Source organism: Saccopteryx bilineata, chromosome 10 (assembly GCF_036850765.1).
Source record: "Saccopteryx bilineata isolate mSacBil1 chromosome 10, mSacBil1_pri_phased_curated, whole genome shotgun sequence".
Taxonomy (NCBI): Eukaryota; Metazoa; Chordata; class Mammalia; order Chiroptera; family Emballonuridae; genus Saccopteryx; species Saccopteryx bilineata.
In genome coordinates, this window is record NC_089499.1 from 25,993,156 (window position 1) to 26,008,828 (window position 15,673).

The window sequence follows — 15,673 nt, forward strand, 5'->3', positions numbered from 1 at the left end:
GAGAAGCGCCCATTTGCTTCTCTACCCCCCCTCCTTCCTCTCTTGTCTCTCTCTTCCCCTCCCGCAGCCAAGACTCCATTGGAGCAAAGATGGCCCGGCCACTGGGGATGGCTCCTTGGCCTCTGCCCCAGGCGCTAGAGTGGCTCTGGTAGCGGCAGAGCAACACCCCGGAGGGGCAGAGCATCGCCCCCTGGTGGGCAGAGTGTCGCCCCTGGTGGGCCTGCCGGGTGGATCCCGGTCGGGCGCATGCGGGAGTCTGTCTGACTGTCCCTCCCCGTTTCCAGCTTCAGAAAAATACAAAAAAAAAAAAAAGCCAGGATATGGAGAAAGGAGGATACTGTCTCCCTGTATAACGAGAAGATTCTATCCAAACTAGATTGCTTAAAAGTGAAAGATCAAAATACGTAAGCAGGTTGAAATTATAAATAAAACCATAAAGTAACTGAAAAAATAAAACATGAAATTAAAAGGGAAAAAGGAACGGGTACTTTTATTTATCAGATATTGCTACTAAATAAACAGAGGTATAAGCATAGTATTTAGAGCTGGGTGGCCAATCACCAGAACAATCAAAATGAAAAATGGTTAGAAATCTAGTTCTCCAAGAACAGGCTAGGAGTAGCAGAAAGGAGAGAATTTTCATTTAATACTCTTCTATAGTTCTTGAATTTTATTTTCCTACCTAGTTACTGCTTTAAACTAAGTCCTTTTTAAATGGTAAAGATTTAAATTTGACATGAACACTATCATATATTTAAGTACAAACAATATATATTACTTTAAAATGCATGGAATTGTGCATGTGTATGCTTCTTGTGTATTCTTCATACATAAACATAGCAAAGATAAGAATGCATATACTCTTATAACGTTTTCCACTTAGTATGTCAAACACTTTTTACATACCATACATCAGTAAGCAAGCAAATGGATAAATGGATGGACAGGTGAATAGTGACACTCTTAATGGCAACAGTTTTCTTTTTTTTTGGTAGTAATATGATCATTCTTACTTTCATCTTAGTATTTTCCAAATTTTTCAAAGACCCCACCCTATTCTTATGGTCAGGAAACAAAACTAGGCTTTTTCAAAAGGAGGTTGAAACAAAATGAAAATCCTGTTCCCAGCAGGAAATACAGATGAAGAGAGTGGCACAGTCCCTAGTAGAGAGCTCCGCTTGGCCTCCACTTTCATTTCCTCCTCTGAAGCCTCTCTGGACACAGTCCCCCTTCTCGCCTCCTCTGCCACAGCCTATTTCAGAAGTGTTCACCCCACCGCCTCATACCTACAGTTACTTCAACAACCTCTCAACCTGACTCCAGCTATAATCCCTGTCTCACCTGTCTAATCCCCCCGGGACAGCACTGTGGAAGTAACATTAAACCATCACTTTGTTCGTGCACTTAGAAGTTATACTGATTTTCTGCTGTCCCATTTAGCTAAAACGTCTCCGCTTGGTTCCCACAGCTGTGGTTCATAACTAGTACCGCCCTGACTGCAGCCTCTGCACCCCTCCCTCCTCTGCCCTACCTCCCATTTTCTCACACCATCATTTTTTTTCCTGGGAAAACCTAATAATCCATCCTTCAAATTCCAGCTCCACCTCCATCTTCTGCACAAAGCCTCCTCAGATGACTTTATCCTCCTTCGTGTAACTCCTATTTACCTCAGTCGGAACACACAGTTTAGTATAGAAAGCTTTTTGTGTTAGTAATGTCTCTTCTAATAGAATATAAACACTCAGAGCAAATTTGTATCTTAACATTTGTCTGTCTTCCCCTGAGAACCTACCATATAAGATATATTAATCAGATAAAGAAATGAACAAGTATGGATTACCTTTAGTTTCACAATAATATATTTATTAACTTTATGTCCACTCAACCCATTACTCATTACTTATAAAGAGACTGTGAAAATGTGAAGTACAAGAGGCATTACAAGGTCACTGAGAGAACAGGTGTCCCATCCTGACACCATCCTTCCATTCCCTCCATGCACTCCATATCAGAACTGTATTTTCAGTTACCCAGGTAGAGACGGTCAGAAAAGGTAGACAAATTATGCTTCCAAATGGCCTAAGTGTTTCTTTATACCATTGATATTAAGGTTTTATGCAAAGAATTTACTCTCTTTAAGAGTTACTGATTTACAGTTTAGCCAAATAACCAAATAACCAGGGCCATAACTTAAACTTGCACAGTGCCTAACACATTTACACTGTTGGATGCAGAAGGGAAGCTTAAAGAATGTCATTTCAAAATACTGTAAAATTCTCCACAACTACTGCTTTAAAATGAAGTTAGTGATACCTAAAAGTAGTTGGCACAAACTTACATGTCCCCAGTGAAGTATTGTCTCAATTTCTAATACGCATTGGGAATAACCTCTGCCTTAATGGCTGTTATCTAAATTGAAATACTTTAGTCAGGAGTAACTGCTATATAAATACAAGATACAGAAACTGAGAAGCTTCATCAATGACTCTCATAAATAAACATTAAATGTTAGGACTCGGCCCTGGCTGGTTGGCTCAGTGGGAAAGCACAGGACCAGTGTGTGGAAGTCCTAGGTTTGATTCCTGGTCAGAGCACACAAGAGAAGCACCCATCTGCTTCTCCACCCTTTTCCCTCTGGCTTGTCTCTCTCTCTCTTCCCCTCCTGCAGCCATGGCTCAGTTGGAGCAAGTTGGCCTCAGGCACTGAGGATGGTTCCATGGGCTCCACCTCAGGTGCTAAGAAGAGCTCAGTTACTGAGCAACAGAGCAACACCCCAACGGGGCAGAGCATCGCCCTCTAGTGGGCTTTGCCGGGTGGATCCCAGTTGGGGCACATGTGGGAGTGTGTCTCTCTGCCTCCCCTCCTCTCCTTGAATAAAAATAAATGAATAAATAAATAAGTAAATGTTAGGACTCAAAATCTTGGTCTTGTTCAAACTAACTGACACCATGACAGGCTCACATGGTGCAATCCCTGCCTTGAGTAGGATGAGAAAACCAAGACCCAAGAGGAAAAAACTACTCATACCAAGTCACACGTAAAATTAGTGGTGAGGATGGGCGAAAGCCCACCCTGCAAATTCACCATCTGTTACAAACCAGACTAATACATCTCCACACTCTCAACAAGTAATGCAGGTATTCTTTTAATTAAAACCCAGTTTCATATTAAAACCACCTACCTGGAGAAACACAATGTTCCAAAAATGAAATAATGATTTAGACTTGTAAAAACTCATTAACAAGAATTAGACTAAGAGTGGCAAATATGAGGCCTGGCTCTAAACATCTTTTATTACTATATATAGCACTTTTTACTTTTACTGCTATAATTTAAAAAAAAAATAATTATGCAAAAATAATGGATTGACACTGACGTAGCTTAGCATCTCCCTTAAGGACCTCTTCATTCCATTTGGCTTGCTGGCACCCATACAGTTAACTGCCGCCTTCTCCCCAGCCTGTCTTTACATTCTAGGTGTGGCACGAGTATGAACCAGCCTGCTTACCTGCAGATACCAGGACAACTGCTGTAAACAAACTCATCTCTTCATCACTAAGCTGGAGGGCATTCAGCTTCTCGCTAAACTCAAACATGGAGTTTAGCAGGTCCCCAGCTCCCATTGAGTGTAAGTCATCTACGCTATACTTCTTTCCACTTAGAAAGGTGACAGTACGTTCCTTGGCATCAAACAATGAAGCAAACCGTACCATTAAAACCTGGAAAAGAAAGAGACTTCAATGTATACGGAGGGCTCAACAGCAATGCTGAAAATTGCCTCAGTCCTCAAGTCAGTTAAGAAACAGTCTGTGTATAAAAGCTGTGAAGGGAAACTGAAGTTGTTTTTGCCCAGAATAATTTCCTTATGGCAAATTCTCTACTGAAGCAATAAATATTCTAAGAAGACCAAAAGAAATTCTAGCCACCAGTGGCAAAATACTTAAGTCCTGTGATACCCTGAAACTCGATCAATAAAGATTCTGAAATGCAAATACAAAATTAGGGCAGACAATGCCAAGAAATGTGAAACTTGAGCTTGGCCAGAGGCATTAAAACAACTCCAGGCTCCGCAGTGTATCGTCCAGTCCCTAAGCCCCTAGTAGACAGAGCTGTATTGCAGTGCAGCAGCACTTGGAAACGTCAGAACACCACAGGCAGCCAAGGCAAACACACACAGCAGATGAACTGAAATTAGACCATGTCAAGAAATAATAGCCCAAAAAGACAATATACAAAGAAAACTATTACAGTAAAGGTATTCTAGACACCGAGTTATAATCGAAATCTGAACCACATCAGTCAACAACTGCTTACCTACAGCACTCCCTCCACCACACTAAATGGTGACATCTGTCACACAGTTCTCTCATAATCAGCAGAACGCTGAACAAACACCTGCCCTCTGCAATGCTCCCAAGCAAAGACTTGTTTTACCCACCACAAAGAGGGTGAGCCTTCTCTGAAGACGGTGGGTTCCAACAACACAGCAATCCCAAGACAAATCACAGGGTGGGGAAAACCAAGGCATGGGGCAGGGCTTTGTGTTCCAGCCCTGGCTGCGTTATGAATGTACTGAATTAAGAAGAGTCTCTGCTTCTCTAAGCCATAGTTACTTAACCTCAAAAACAGGTGAATTGAACTTGATCACTGACCGACACACCTTCTGCCTTTAAAGCTTAAGTGTAGTGTTTTCATTTAGCTGAAAATCCTAACCTGTAGGTATTACTTTTGAATTACATCATAGATATTTCATTCGTGAATATGACTACTTCTCTGTGCCCCAGAAAACAGAGCCTAAGGCAAAAGTTCATGTGAGGTGGGTCTGGCACAGGTGAAAACAAGAATGAGGACAAAGGAAACGAGACAGGCAAGTGGTAAAAACAAGTATTAGCACTCCTTACTGACCGGCACCACTTAGCTTCCAAGCACTGAGAGCTCACTCTTGCGGGGCCATCATGGAGAAATGGCTCCCTACCCCTGCTGATCAAAGAGTTCACCCACCAGACCCCAGCTTCCCACCTACTGCCCTGCATTTCAAAGTAATGCCCAATGAGCTCCAAGCAAGTCCTGAGGCTCCTCGCGCCTTAGCAGCCACAGGGAAGCCGCGGGCAGACAGGCGAGAGGCGCAAGAGGCACTGCACCGTCCGTGTCCTGCAGAGGTCGGCAACAGCGCCTGCCCAGCCCAAGCAGAAGGCACCGCAGCAAGAGAAGCTGGAGCAAGAAAAGTAGTCATGGATTCTGGAGTGCGTGGGGCCAAGACAGCCGAGCTGCACATAAGTGATGTCTGATACACCCCGGATACCATTCTACAATGTCCGAAGAGATAAAAACCTTATTCCATTTACCTCTGTATTGTGAACACAGTCAACTCCAGGCTAGGCTTTCAGGGGTCCACCACTGCAGAAGCCACCAAGTCCACAGCCAAAAGCGACACTAGACCCTGGAGTGCATATGATGGGACTACAGAACACTTCTATTTCAAGTCCTAGGTGACTCTGCATTTACCTAGTCTCTCCCCAACATCCTGAGATGGTCATTCTTTTGTTCGTACTTTTAGCCTCTGGGCTATAAATACTCATTTAAAAAAGAAGGAAAATGTGCATGAAAATAAAATACCACATGTCCTGTACCCATGCTCAGAATTAACAAAACCTACCTCAAAAGTCCCAGCCTTTAAAAGGTTGACCTGGTCATGCTGAGAGAGATCTCTGAATCCAGGAATGCGCTTTGCAAATTCCACCACTTCCTTCACGGCTGGGGTGAAGCTCATTGAAAACTCTTCCCAGATTTCATGCCCCGATTTATGAGGATCCACATATGGAGACTTACTCATTGGGCACACCTGATATACACAAAACAGAAAAACTCTTAAACTTGTGAGAGGCGGTAAAGAAACTTCAAAAGTGGGGTCTCAATCATTGGAAACACCAACATGAAAATAACTCTCAGATGCTACTGAAAAGAGCACCTTCTCCTTTGATACTCTACCTTAAGATAGAAAGCCTCACTAGCAACCTAATTTAAATAGCAATTCATTTGTTACCATGAAAGAGGCAGCCTAAGCAAAAATGAGATCTATGGTAAAGCTATTTCAAAAATACTTTGCACAGATTTAAGAGTTTACTTTGTAACACTGCTGCCACCTTATGCTGGCTTTAGGGTTTTAAGAAAAAATCACATCTGGCACAGTGGATGGAGCATCAACCTGGGACGCTAAGGACCCAGGTTTGAAACTCCAAAGTCACCAGCTTGACCACAGGCTCACACAGCCCTGGCCAGATAGCTTGATAGGTTAGAGCAGTGGTAGTTAACCTGGTCCCTACCACCCACTAGTGGGTGTTCTAGCTTTCATGGTGGGCAGTAGTGGAGCAACCAAAGTATAAATAAAAAGATAGATTTAACTATAGTAAGTTGTTTTATAAAGATTTATTCTGTCAAACTTAGCAAAAATCCAACATAAAGTACTTGGTAAGTAATTATTATTATATGCTTTAACTTGCTGTAACTCTGCTTTATAAATTTTATAAAGTAAAGTTACTTCCCTACTTTATAAATCACCATTACTGCGGAATCGGTGGGTGATTAGAAAATTTTACTACTAACAGAGATATAAAAGTGGGCAGTAGGTATAAAAAGGTTGACTACGCCTGACCAGGTAGTGGCGCAGTGGATAGAGCATCAGACTGGGATGCAGAAGGACCCAGGTTCGAGACCCCGAGGTCGCCAGCTTGAGCGTGGGCTCATCTGGCTTGAGCAAAGAGCTCACCAGCTTGGACCCAAGGCCCCTGGCTCCAGCAGGAGGTTACTCAGTCTGCTGAAGGCCCGCGGCCAAGGCACATGTGAGAAAGCAATCAATGAACAACTAAGTCGCAACGCGCAACGAGAAACTGATGATTGATGCTTCTCATCTCTCTCCATTCCTGTCTGTCTGTCCCTGTCTATCTCTGCCTCTGTTAAAAAAAAAAAAAAAAAGTTGACTACCCCTGGGTTAGAGCTTCATCCCAAAGCACAAAGGTTGCAGGTTCAATCCCTAGTCAAGCAAATACAGGAACATATCAATGTTCCTCTCTCTCTTTCTCTCTCTCTCTCTCTCTCCTCCCCAACCCTCTCTAAAATCAACTGAAAAAAAATGTTTTTAATTCACACATATTACTTGCTTATCAATCCTATTAGTTAGGACCAATATTACATGACCATGTCTTAGCTGAGAAAAGGAGACTCTAGCAGAGGTCTCAAACTCACGGCCCGCCGAACAATTTTGTGCGGCCCACAGACTAATCCACGAACTACAGTTTCTGGTCATTTTGTGACACTGAAAAGTGTTGCATAACAGTTGCCTTTTGTAGACCTAGTGCAGCCCGCCGAAGGGCTGTGATCTTGCTCTGCGGCCCACATGCTGAGTTGAGTTTGAGACCCCGGGTGTTGAGTGACTTACTCAGATAGAGTTAGAAGTCACAGGCCTAGAATCCAAGCCCACATTTAGTTAATAATTCTAACTCACTTTTTTCTAAATGGGCACAATCACAATGTTGCAACTTTAAAGAGAAATAATGAGATGCCTCACTTTTTTTTTAAAGGTCCCTAACCATTTATTTTTTAAACAATGGTGTGAGCACTGACCTCCACTTAGTCAGTTAGGAAACAATGACTGAAGATGCAGAATGACCCTCCTAAGTGAGGACTGGGGAGGAAGAAACGGGGAGCTAAAGAAGGCATGAGAGCACTCGAAGACCATGAGCATGCACTGTAAACGCTCATTAGTAAAGCCAGCCTTTCATTCTCACTAAATCCGTGAGATCCAAGAATGAAATGATTTTATAATCATGATTTTTCTCCCTCCTTAAGTCAGACACTAAGTCTAATAAAATATAAAGTCACTTTTCAGATCCAATACTTACAAGTGACCAAAAACTCTAACATAAGGATTCGATAGTTAACTACTTTGAAAACATATAAAGAAGACTTTAATTACCCGGCTTGGAAAATACCCAGCACTATCAAAGGACCTCATGATTTAAACTGGAAATGGTGCGGTACTGCTGCTTTGGAGGACATTTTGGCTGAATATAAACTCTGTACTTTCATGTAGACTGTTGTACTTGGTGAAAAAAAACTTCAATGATAGGAATAACATTAACTCAACTCATAGGATGAAATCTGAGAAAATCCTTAGAAGCTAGCCTATTAAATTAAAATATTCCTAAATTCTCACACAGTGAAACATCCATGTTCTGTATTCAACTACCTTTTTGCATTACAATTGTTCAAAACTCTTCCCAAAGCCAATGATTAATCAGAAAACTTTAATTTTGAAAGGGATTTCTAAGAATTAAAGGACCAATTCTGCACGATCCATTTTTTACATAAAATCCTAATCCCAATCACAGTATCAATCAAATCACATGCTTGTATACCAAACTCTGTATAAAATTAGGCCAGTCAACAAATGATGCTTGTGACAAGTATTTGACGTAAAATAATGCACAAAACTGATTCTGTAAATCTCATGGGTTTTCTGACACACACCCCCACTCCTGAAATTGGTACAGCCCCCACATAAAAGAAAACCTCCAAAGCTTTTCCTGATACAAGGTGAGCAAAAAAGAAAGAAAGAAAAAATTGATTTCACTATACCAGATGCATTCTCCCTCCATTGTTGCACAGGTAACTATTCTTGTTCTCATTCTGAGAAAATCCATCTATCAAAACTCTATCACATACTCTTTGAGTATAAGCATTGGAGAAGTTCACACAATGTCCATCTGTAAGACAGATGGCATGCCTATTTGGGTAATGCATCATGTTCCTTCCTTTATACTGTCCATTGAGATTCTGCTGGCTCTCGCTACAAGGAAAACGGCTGCTAAGCCTGTTGCCACAATGGTCATGGTTTAAATTATATTGCTCCATGTTCTTGGGAATCCGTTCTCTCTGGGGCTGCATGGTCTCTGCTGAGTTCTCTCGCTGCTCTTGATTATACAGAAAGGTATCCTTGTGGGCTCTGGTCACCAGGCCGATCACTTCTTCCTTTGCAAAATCAGAGGAGGGAGAAGAGCTTTTGGTGTTGTCTTGCTCCAGCGGGGGCTTGGGTCGCAGCTGTTCCTGGCCTGGTAAGGCTGTCTGTTCATGTTCTACTAATGCATCATTCTGCAAATGGCCACTGAACTGGCTGTTCATCATGGTCTTCATTGCACTTTGCATTTCAATTAGCATCCGCTGCTTTTCACGCTTAGGAATACGACCAAACCGAACAGCTATTGAAGAAAAAGACATTTAACATCGGGATGTTTATACAAAAGAGTAACACAAAATTACCTTTGATAGCTAGGGCCTCTAGTTATACAAGTAAAGAGCATCTACATGTTTCTGGCACAAATTATTGTAAACTTACTGGTTGTTTTCGATGTACCACAGGAAGTGGGAAAGGGCAAAGAATTTTCTGTTGTTCTCCCAAAACAAAGCTAAGGAGAAAAATCTATCTCTTGGGTATTTTATAAGCAAAATCTAAGAAAAAATTCTGAAATTAACTTGTGAAAATCAGAGCCTGACGCAGACCAGCATGGCTACACAGCACCTTATTAGCAAGGCTGAAGGCTCCGTTCTTAAGAAGGCACAGGATTCAGACACCCACACCCTCAAACACTAACAGAACCTAGTAGGTATGATCACTCCCCGAACATCTGAACTTTATTAATTCATTTCCGTAGCCTTATTCTCAAGACTCAACATGACCCAACATTAAACGATCAGTTTTTCCTTTACTGGCTTCTTCAAAAAGAAAACCTTAAAAAAAGAAGAAATAAAAATACGGTCAATAGAAATGCAGTTATTAAAAAATCAACTTGCTGGATTTTAATTAAAATCAATGAAATGCCAGTAAATAAAAATAAAATCATCTACCCTCCATTATTTTAGAGGCTAGTCTTAGAATGTGTCTGTCTCCAACATTCCTATTCCTGAGGGAAATATTTTGTTCAAGCTTCTTTCTAGTCTTTTCTACAAAGATAATAAAAATTCAATATACCCACCCGACAAAAAAGCCTTACTAATCTAACTGCACCTCCGACATTACAGAAAACAATTTCATCATGTTTCACTCTGCACCTCTGCTCCCTCTTCCTCCACAAATGATTGCCATGTTTATTCTTTTGGGGCAATCAAAATATCCATCAATTTTAGATTACTATTCCTAGTGCTATAAAAAAATTTTCAGGCCCTGGCCAGTTGGCTCAGTGGTAGAGCATCAGCCTGGCGTGCAGGAGTCCCGGGTTCGATTCCCCGCCAGGGCACACAGGAGAAGCGCCCATCTGCTTCTCCACCCCTCCCCCTCTCCTTCCTCTCTGTCTCTCTCTTCCCCTCCCACAGCGAGGCTCTGTTGGAGAAAAGTTGGCCCGGGCGCTGGGGATGGCTCCTTGGCCTCTGCCCCAGGCACTAGAGTGGCTCTGGTCGCAACAGAGCGACACCCCTAGTGGGCATGCCGGGTGGATCCCGGTCGGGCGCATGCGGGAGTCTGACTGTCTCTCCCCGTTTCCAGCTTCAGGAAAAAAAAAATTTTTTTTCAGGCAATTAAAAATCCAAAACATCCATTGCCGAAATCTATTATTATTCAAGAAGCTCCTATTGTAACACTACTGTATTTGTGTCAGTAAGACATTAGAGTAACTCGAAGGGATTGCTTAAATGACCCTCCCCCCCTTAATAAATATGAGGTTCGTTCTTAGCAATTCTTAATTAGTCCTACTGAACTAATCCCTCTGAAAACCTCTGACTCCCCTGGTATGTTACATAGGACGAATGAGATTTTCCACAAATGACTTCCCTAAGCACAATAGGAGAGTCAAGTCTTCCAGCGACGTCATCCACCGATACTATTAAGAGTCCCACATTTGACCATAGCTTTGATTCTCCACTGCTCCGTTTCTCACCAGAAGTGAGCAAGCCCCTCCACTCCAGACCCCACGGTTCAGTTTTACATCTCCTTTCAATGTATTCAGAATCCATGCATTAAATGCACGTTATCGGCTCAGGGCTGAGAAAGTGAGAGCTAATCCACATAAAGAGAAGGGGATTCATCAGCAATTCTAAAAACTTATGGGGAAAGACCCAGGGATTCCTATATCAAGAAAAACTAAATCTTGGGGTTTTTTGGGGGGGGGATATTCAAATTGTACAGACGTAAAAAAAAGGGGGGGGTCTTTTTAAAAAAACCTACAAAAAAATGAAGTGAGCCAAAAGCTGTTTCTGGGGTGTTGATGCTAAAATGTGACTTGAATGAATTTGGCATGCTACAAAGCATTAAAATGTGTTTTCTAAAATCAGCTTCACCCTAAGCACAAGAGGGTCATTGGTAACTGGTTCATAGCTCTGGTTTATGCCGAGAAGTAGAAGCCAAGCTGCATAAGCTTTAAGAAAGAATGCTCTTTAAAATGGGAACATACCGTCTCTCGACATTCCAACAGACAAACACTTTTTAAAGCGACACTGCTGACATCTGTTCCTATTCATTCTCATTATAGAACAGTTCTCGTTCTTCAGGCACTTCTTATACTGGATGTTTTGTTGAATGCTTCTCCGAAAGAAACCCTAAAAACAGAGGAGGACGCACCATTCACTCAGAAGCACCCAGATGAACCCCTTCGATAAGCAGCCCCCCCCACCCTAACTCGGCAGTATTCCTGGCCACCCCTGGGCAATCGGTCTGGCTTAGCGCAGAGGGCAATGCAGTCCTGCCACGTGCACTGAACTGGATTCTTCAGTATCAGTTAGCACTTCTGCCTGCTTCCCGGCAACATCTTCTTCCCTTCCCCCCTTTGAAGAGTCTGCTGCGTTGCCAAGCACCCCTGCACTACACTGTACCCTTCCTAGCCCCTGCCCTGCACTACACTGTACCCTTCCTAGCCCCTGCCTGCGGCCACATTTTCCAACTCCTACTTTAATCGCATACAAATTCCAAGGCCCTTGAAACAGCACTTATTTTGAACAGGCTGACAGAAAAGTATGCTCCATAGCCATGGTCCCCTCCCTGGAACTAAGGGTTCTGTGAGTAGAGCTTGGTCTTGCCTGGGTCATCCCCTGCTGACACGAGCAAGCCCTACTTCTCTGTGCCCGATGTTCCTGGCTGCTTGTCAGCAGCAGGGAAGTGTCACATCCCACACCCACAGACCAAAGAATGATCCAGGGGAAGACTGCTTCAAGCTATGTGGCTACAAAACCTGCCTTCACTGAACAGTTGACGGGCATGTGCTGTGGTAGGTATTTAAAGGTCCCCGGCTTAACAGTTTCCAGGAGAATGGAAAAGTCAAGAACACAATCACTGAAAGTATCTGAAATTGCAGCTTCCTTGAAAAACCTAACTAACCACACGTTGTGCGTCTGTATCAGCGATTGTGGGTACATTTCTAAACTTGATTACTGCAGTACCACACTAGGACACCACAGTACCTGAGCTAGACACACCTTTGCGAGCGTACGGAACAACTATGTGTACTTATGAAGGGTACACAATGAGGCTCACTGGCTTGTGCTTTTGTTTCTCTAGCTATGAAGTGAGAATGCCGCCTGCCCCACAACTACTTCACATTTTTGAGGAAGAAAAAAATGGTGTTTACAGAATTTTTAGAATGGTGGAAAATTGCTACATCTATATAAAATACTAACCAGCTTATTAAGTAACTGGGCCATGAAGAGCAACCAAAATCCCAATGCCTTCAGAAGCACCCTAGAAAACACTTCTTTCATCATGTCCACGCATGACCTTGCTCACCACAGTATCCTGCCCAACTGGGTCCCTGCTTCTGGCCTTCAGACAGAGACCGGCAGGAGCACTTGCCTGGGTCACGTTAATGCTGATACTCAGGAGAAGAGATTGTGTCAGATTAAGAAAGGGAAAAAGAGATTCCCTGGAAAGAAGTAGGAGATATAGACTATCGCCCTTGGAATTATCTAATAAATGCTCTAAGAAATATTCAACTAAACTTACAAATATAATAAGCTTTCCAAAGCACTCAATTTATATCCAAATTTCTTTCATTCGCTTGGCATTACTTTCAAAGACACCACAGTTTTATAAGCATCAAGGAATTATTCCCAACTCCTCCTACCTGATATGTCAGAGACAATGTATCTGATGAGGACCCCCTACTTAAAGTTTAGTGTAAACCAAGTCCCAACAAGGCAGGAGTGTCTGTCTTGCTCCTTGCTCTGTCCCTACCACCTAGAGCAGTAGACCTGACACATTCATAAGTAAGCATTTGTGACTTGGTTTCGCAGCATAACTGATTTTGAGTGAGACAGCAAATTTATTTTCATCAAAATCTTAAAAGAAACTTCCACTGAATTAAAAACTGTTTTTCAAAACAAGTTTTGTTTATGTACTACATAAAATGCTTAAGACTTACAGGAGCAGCTGACTTCCCTTCTCCTCCCAGATCACCAACTGTAGAACCTGGCAAACCTAACTCCAATTTCTTTAATCCCAGAATCAGGAGCTTCAAGTAAAAGCATACTTTACCTTACAGCCTTCACAAGCATGAACTCCATAGTGGAATCCTGACGCCACGTCCCCACAGACTTTACAGAGTAGCACCATGCCACTAAATTCTAAGGCACAAAGAGAAACAAATGTGAAGACAGAGAATTCTCAACTGTTTTTCTTTTGAGCTGAATATTTTATTCTGTTCAACTTGTAAGTACTTTAAAAAGACACAAATAGCCTGACCAGGCAGTGGCGCAGTGGACAGTGCATTGGCCTGGGAAACTGGACCCCGGTTCAAAACCCTGAGATCGCTGGCTTGAGCACAGGCTCATCCGGCTTCAGCCCAAGCTCACCAGCTTGAGAACCACCCTCTCTTCTCCTCCCACAGCCATGGCTCAAATAAGCAAGTTGGCCCCGGGTGCTGAGGATGGCTCCACGGCTTCCCCTCAGGTGCTAAATAGCTCGGAGCAGAGGCCTCAGATGGGCAGAACATCAGCCCCATGGCTGATGGGGGTTGCCTGGTGGATCCCAGTTGGGGCGCAAGCGAGAGTCTGTCTATCCACCTCCCTGCCTCTCACTTGATTTAAAAAAAAAAAAAATCAAAACACTTCATAGTTTTCTTTTAAACTTAGTTTATGGGAGTACCAAAAATATTTCAGAAAGCTGGTTTTGCCCTTTCCTGATGATTTTAAACATACTCTGAAACTCTGTAAATCTAGAATTACTTTACACAGATACACAACCAGAACTAAGAAAACAACTCTGGAAATGAATGAAGAAGTCAGGCAGAGAAATCAACCAATAAAAGGTGCAAACAACTTCTCCAAAGACTGCTGTACAGATCCTCAGCTCCACTAACCTACAGGCACCAGACAGGCCTAGCCCTTTCTGATCACACTCTGCACAATCGCATCTGACTTCCACACTCACTCAGGGGTCCAAGTTCCGCTATTCATTTGGTTACCCCAATCCTACTCTATTTCCTCATCTCGATGTTCCTAGCTCCACCCACATGAAAGCAAACCCCTTAGTACGAGGAGTAAGTACTCTGGATCTAGAACCCAGTCAGTACTAGGAGTCCAGAAGAAAGGTACTTGTAAAATGTGGCCAAGGGGGCTGCCCCAGAGGAAGTGTGGTAAGGCCCGGTACATAGCCACACACCTTACTCCGTGGCAACAGTCAGTTACGACAACCCCTAGAGGCTGTAACTTCTAAAACCATCACTGATTTCTTACCTAATTATTGTACTATCATTACCCAGAAAGGAGTGAAAATTATACCCCAATATAATGGTTCCCCAAAATAAAAAGTTGATGAAAAGCCCACTTGCAATTAATGGTACCAATCTTAGAAAACTAAAGTAACTTACTTGTCACACCACTATGATTCTTTGTCATCCCCGGTACACTTGACTTGCTTGTTTTCATAGAACAATCTATTCGATCATTCTTCAGAATGCCTTCAATATTGGAGAGATCACCACTTTTGGGATTACCGTTGTTATCAGAATTAGAGCTATTCGGAGAAGATGGGACAGAAGAGAAGGAGGACTGGAAACTGTTCTCAGAACCGTCACTGTGACAAGAGGCAGGGCTAGAGGCTGAGCTGGAAGAACTGATATAGGCAATCACACCTCCTAGAAAAGGGGGAAATCAGATCATTAGATACATGGTAACATATATTTTCTATTTTTTCAATCCGAACAGCAAAGTCACTAACTTTAAAAACTGGTTACTGGCCCTGACTGGTTGGCTCAATGGTAGAGCGTCTGCCCTGCGTGTGGAAGTCCCAGGTTTGATTCCTGGCCAGGGCACACAGGAAGCCCATCTGCTTCTCCACTCTTCCCTCTCTCCTTCCTTTCTCTCTCTTCCCCTCCCGCAGCCAAGGCTCCATTGGAGCAAGCTGGCCTCTAGGCACTGAGGATGCTCCATGGCCTCCACCTCAGGAGCTAGAATGGTTTCGTTCCGCAACAGAGCGATGCCCCAGATGTGTAGAGCATAGCCCCCTGGTAGGCATGCCGGGTGGATTCTGGTCAGGCGCATGCAGGAGTCTGTCTGCCTCCCCGCTTCTCACTTCAGAAAAATACAAAAAAAAAAAAAACCCAAAAACTGGTTAATGATTAAATGTCAGCTTATCCCAAAAGGAAAAATAACTTATCTCCTTATTTCCTACTATGCTTCCTGCTTCCACAAAGTTCAA

The 15,673-nt window shown here is 42.9% G+C and overlaps 1 protein-coding gene across 2 annotated transcripts in view; it reads right to left on the minus strand.

Annotated features, from left to right (window-relative positions):
• NR1D2 (nuclear receptor subfamily 1 group D member 2) overlaps positions 1-15,673 on the minus strand; it is a 40,295-nt gene that overhangs the window by 15,313 nt on the left and 9,309 nt on the right. For both annotated transcript variants that reach the window (XM_066244410.1, XM_066244409.1), the window contains exons 2-7: positions 14,844-15,110; positions 13,511-13,599; positions 11,439-11,583; positions 8,635-9,254; positions 5,657-5,842; positions 3,509-3,719 (exon numbers count right to left, since the gene is read on the minus strand). In XM_066244410.1, the coding sequence (XP_066100507.1) occupies positions 3,509-3,719; positions 5,657-5,842; positions 8,635-9,254; positions 11,439-11,583; positions 13,511-13,599; positions 14,844-15,110 (1,518 nt within the window). The remainder of the gene's footprint in view (positions 1-3,508; positions 3,720-5,656; positions 5,843-8,634; positions 9,255-11,438; positions 11,584-13,510; positions 13,600-14,843; positions 15,111-15,673) is intronic.